The following is a 5,078-nucleotide window of genomic DNA, read 5'->3' as shown; positions in this document are numbered from 1 at the left end:
CTTAATTTGATTAAGCATTTCATTTGGATCAAACTTACGGAGAAGCAAGAAGGATAAAAATATTAAAAAAAAAAGTAAGAAGGTTAATCCTCCGGACCCTAATTCATTGAGGCCATTACTCCTCTTCGAATGTCATTTATTGTTGTACGAATGAATCCACACTAAAGTAATATTTCATTGATTATCCTTAATATGTCACTCCCCATCAGCATCGGTCATAAAATCATCATTCATTGCCACCTATCGCTGGCAAATAGCATTACCCTTCTATTGGAAATTGTTTGAATCTTTATCCCTTTGTTAGCGTAAATCGAGAATCCAATTAATTCTGAGATGAACGACTCAATCCTATTAAAATTTTTCATTAATTATTTGGATAAATTCAGAACACAAGATGGTCTAGCGATCCCAAAAGTTCAAATAGGTTCCTTGAATTTTAAATTCTAGTGTTTGGGAAGGACTTACCACTACATCATAGGCCAGAAAAAAATAACAAAATTGATGAATTAAGAAATATCGAATCTGGGATCATCTATTTGATCCTTTAGAATTTTTTTTATCAGTCATTAATATAAATCTGAAAGTGTTCATAGAAGGTGGTCTAAAAATTCCACATCTTATAATTATGTACTCTATTTAGAAGAAAAATTTATATAAATACACTATATCCAGAGATTAAATCAAGAATATATGAGTAATAACTTGACATCCTTAGATTGGACAAAAACTTCAAATATGGTAGATGAAATTTTGGTGTATGGGAGGGCTTACCACTACCTCATAGGTCGAGCGAAAAAAAATAATAAAATTGATAAATTAAGAAACATCGAATCTAGGATGACCGATTTGATCTTTTAGAAATTTTTTTTTTATTAGTTATCAGGTTGAATTGGGAAGATTTCGTGGTGGACGATCTAGAAGTCCAACATCTCATAATTATACACTCTATTTAGAGAATTTTTTTTTATAAATACACCGTATCTGAATATCTGGATATCGAATCAAGAATATATGAGTAATAATTTAACGCCCTTCAACCATCCTAGTCTCAAGAAAGATTATTGAAATTGGTAAAAGATGATTACGTTCGTCTTTAGTGGTTGTCAATCTGATCTAGATTAATACAGAGAAGATAAATTATAAAGGATTATTAACTTTTTTTGAAATAATGATTAAAGTATGACAAAAACGATTCAAAGCCTAAATTTTACCTTGACATATTACATCGTCGTCCGGAGAGAAACTAAACGGGTCGGAGGATCCGCCCGCCTGTGGATCAGCTTGCCATCTAATTTCAACTTTGTTGATTGATATTTAAGCTTTTAGTCCGTTTGCCTTCGTAGACTGTTGACTCTGACCACCCAACTTTCGAAAAGAGTTTGTCCACAAAAAAGAGGTCCCAATCCAAAGCATACATCAATAAAATTTTTCGCAAAATATATTTTAAAAGGGATTTTTTTTTCTTCTAAAACATCGATTTCGGAAGCAACTGGGTCTTCGAGTCTTCGAACGCACGGCGTTCGTCGCTTGATGATGATTACGACAAGCGTCCAAATTCACTCGCAGTTTGCAGAGCAGACGTCTCTCCAAAATCAGCCACAGAAGAAAAAAAAGGCGAAGAAATTCGTATAAAACCCAGAGAAACGATCGATAAACTTTATGGATCCGCTGATTTCTATTTCAGCTGCGGCAGGCAGTAAACGCCTTTTCTGGTGTTCCGCCATGATCGCAAGAGCTCTGTTCCTTGTCTACCTGCTTGTTGCTTTCTTCTTCTCCGCCTCCTTAGCCGGCGACACCTTAATCCCCGGCCAACCCCTCCTTGACGTCGCTAACGTGACCTTGATCTCCGCCGGAGAGACCTTCGAGCTCGGCTTCTTCAGCCCCGACGCTGGCTCCCCCAACCGCTACCTTGGGATATGGTACCACAGCTTGTCTCCCCGAATCGTGGTTTGGGTCGCCAACCGGGAGAGGCCTGTCGCCGGCCGCACCGGCCGGCTTTCCCTCTCCCCGAACGGCACGCTCCTCGTCACCGAAGGCGGCAACTCTTCGACCGCCATCTGGTCGTCGTCGTTGTCGTCCGGCTCGCCCGCCCTCGCTAGCCCCGTCGCGCGGCTCCTCGATACTGGAAACTTCGTCGTCGGGGAGGAGGTGACCTCCAGCTCGCCGGCGTGGGAGAGCTTCGGCTTCCCCACCGACACGCTACTCCCGGGCATGCAGCTGGGGGTCAACACGACGAGCGGGCGCAGCACCAACATCACGTCTTGGAGGAGCGCCACTGACCCGGCCGCCGGCGACTACACCCTCGGCATCGACTGGCACGGCGATCCCCAGCTCGTAATCTGGCGCGCGGGGCAGAAGTACTGGCGTGCGGGGCCGTGGAACGGCATCTACATCACCGGCGCGCCGCAGATGGACACCGAGAACCTGGTGCACTACCAGCTGAGCGTTAACTCTCGCGAGTTCATCCTCGCCTACACCGTCGGCAGCCCGTCGGTGACGGTGAGGATAACCATCAACTCCTCCGGGCTGAACGAGATCCTCACGTGGGTGGACGAGCGGCAGGGATGGAACGTGCGCGGCTACGTGCCACTGGATCCCTGCGACAACTACGCCCCTTGCGGCCCCAACGGCGTCTGCTTCCCCAACATGTCGCCGCTGTGCCAGTGCCTGCCGAAATTCCACCCTGCGAATCCCACGAACTGGGATCTCATCCGCGACTGGTCCGGCGGCTGCGTGCGGGACACGAACTTGGACTGCCGGAACGCCACCGACGGGTTCATTAAGCAAACCGGGCTCAAGCTGCCAGACACCTCGACGGCGACTGTGGATGAGAACCTGAGTACTCTGGACGGCTGCCGGAGTTGGTGCCTGAACAACTGTTCCTGCACGGCCTACGCGAGCGCCAACGTCAGCGGCGGCGGCAGCGGGTGCATCTTCTGGACCTCGCCGCCGACGGACATGAAGTTCTACCCCGACAGCGGGTCCGGGCAAGACCTCTACATCCGCCTAGCGGCCGCCGACGTCATTACCCGTGAGCAGAGCAGCCTTCCCTCCCTTCTCATTCTCATCCATATCGCCGGTTAATTCATACCTTAAATCTCTGATTTGCAGTCTCAGAATCCAACCACTCGAATCGAAATCGTCTGGGAATAATTATTGGCATCTCTTGCGCAGCAATTTTCCTCCTCGCTTGCGTTTTGATCCTATGGAAGATGAGAAGCAGTAATAAACATTCTCACACACAAATTTCATCTCCTTTCTTCATTCTGTTCTTAGTTGATCCTATCAACAAGATCTCTTTTGTTTGACAGAGCACCACGTTCCTGAAGAAGCAGCAGAAGGAGAAGACCTCGACCTACCTCTGTTCGATCTCAAATCAGTCGAAGATGCCACTGAGAACTTCTCCATTGCCAACAAACTTGGAGAGGGAGGATATGGCCCTGTTTACAGGGTATGCTAAAAACCCTTATCATATTGCAGTCTCAGCATTTACATTCCATGGATGTGTCGATTGATTGCAGGGTAAATTGAGTGAGGACCAAGATATAGCAGTCAAGAGGCTTTCCGAGACATCGACCCAGGGAGTTGATGAGTTCAAGAACGAGGTGATCTTGATCGCCAAGTTACAACACCGGAATCTTGTTAGGCTTCTTGGCTGTTGCGTTCAAGCCGGGGAAAGAATGTTGATCTATGAGTATCTGCCCAATGGAAGCTTAGATACTTTCTTATTTGGTTAGTCAGTTTTCCTTTCAACCAAGTAATATTGGTGATCTTTCCATGAAACTAACCACTAGTTTTCGAGAATTGAGCAGATAAGGATAAGCGCGCACTAGTGGATTGGAAAACTCGATACAATATAATAGTAGGAATTGCACGAGGTCTTCTTTACCTTCATCATGATTCTAGATATAGAATCATCCATAGAGATCTAAAGGCGAGCAATATCCTTCTTGATAAAGATATGAATCCGAAGATTTCAGATTTTGGCATGGCAAGGATATTTGGTGGTGATGAAACAATGAGGAATACCACTAGGGTCGTAGGAACATAGTGAGTATTTCACTCAATTTTATAGATTGTTTATATGTAACATAGTTATTTGAATGTTTGCTAATCAACTTTTGGTCCTTTCATGTAGTGGATATATGTCGCCTGAATATGCAATGGATGGAATATTCTCAGTGAAGTCGGATGTATTTAGCTTTGGTGTTCTTGTACTGGAGATTGTAACTGGGAAAAAGAATCGAGGAGCTTATCAATATATCAACCACAAAAATCTTGTAGGCCATGTAAGTGAAACAAAATTTCACTATAAGATAAAGAAAAAAGCTTTACTTCATAATGCTACCACATTACTTCTATGTTTATTTTCAGATGTGGAGCCTGTGGAAAGAGAGCAAAAGCTTAGAATTAGTTGACGAATCCATTGCTCAATCATTCTTCCCCGATGAAGTTTTGAGATGTATAAAAGTTGGGCTTTTATGTGTTCAAGAACAGCCAGAAGATAGACCAACAATGTCATCTGTGCTACTAATGCTGAATAATAATAGTTCTCTACTGCCAGAACCCAAGCCTCCTGGTTTCGTCATCACAAAGGAGCTTTCTGAAACTGAAACATCCACAAGTAAGGGTGATTCGTTATCTAGGAATCATGTGTCTATAACAATCTTGGATGGTAGATAAAAGTTCTTATAGATACTAGAAATTATATTCTGTGAAGTATCTGTATGAGCAGTAACTTTGAGTGGTCTGAAAATTAAGCGGCTGTTTTGCAGATGGAATAGTTAAAGATATTATCAATATTAATTACAGTGTCAGACATCATTAACATCATTCTTTAGACTAAGAATATTATTAGGAGTAGTTTAACTTTGTCATTTGCATCTAAAACGATAAAAGTTGTCTTGCATTCAACATGATGCAGGGACACCTCGTGGTCAAGACGAAAAAGAAGCAGACAAGGTCTTCTTTCTAAACCAGCTCATTTCGAACTGTCGCTAAACATTAAGATCACATAATCAATATAACTACAATAGAAAAAAAGTTTAGATTATCCAACAATTAGTAGCATCATATCA

The 5,078-nt window shown here is 43.4% G+C and overlaps 1 protein-coding gene across 1 annotated transcript; it reads left to right on the top strand.

The window, feature by feature from the left end:
* Positions 1–1,502: 1,502 nt before the first annotated feature.
* Positions 1,503–4,833, top strand: LOC122022464 (G-type lectin S-receptor-like serine/threonine-protein kinase At4g27290). Its single transcript, XM_042580484.1, has 7 exons — positions 1,503–3,031; positions 3,112–3,222; positions 3,312–3,451; positions 3,522–3,732; positions 3,813–4,050; positions 4,139–4,289; positions 4,375–4,833. The coding sequence occupies exons 1-7, from the start codon at positions 1,660–1,662 to the stop codon at positions 4,681–4,683; spliced, it is 2,532 nt and encodes an 843-aa protein (XP_042436418.1). The 5' UTR covers positions 1,503–1,659; the 3' UTR covers positions 4,684–4,833.
* Positions 4,834–5,078: the final 245 nt, after the last annotated feature.

The sequence above is a fragment of the Zingiber officinale genome, chromosome 9B (assembly GCF_018446385.1).
Source record: "Zingiber officinale cultivar Zhangliang chromosome 9B, Zo_v1.1, whole genome shotgun sequence".
NCBI lineage: Eukaryota > Viridiplantae > Streptophyta > Magnoliopsida > Zingiberales > Zingiberaceae > Zingiber > Zingiber officinale.
The sequence above is the reverse complement of the archived record's forward strand: the minus strand, read 5'-3'. Positions and strand labels throughout refer to the sequence as shown.

What these genes read in the sequence shown, in the direction of transcription:
- LOC122022464 (XM_042580484.1), top strand. Translation starts at nt 1,660, where the DNA reads ATGGATCCGCTGATTTCTATTTCAGCTGCGGCAGGCAGTAAACGCCTT. An exon ending in CTTAGATACTTTCTTATTTG is followed by an intron (nt 3,733 to 3,812) that starts GTTAGTCAGTTT and finishes AGAATTGAGCAG; the next exon opens with ATAAGGATAAGCGCGCACTA. An exon ending in ACAAAAATCTTGTAGGCCAT is followed by an intron (nt 4,290 to 4,374) that starts GTAAGTGAAACA and finishes GTTTATTTTCAG; the next exon opens with ATGTGGAGCCTGTGGAAAGA.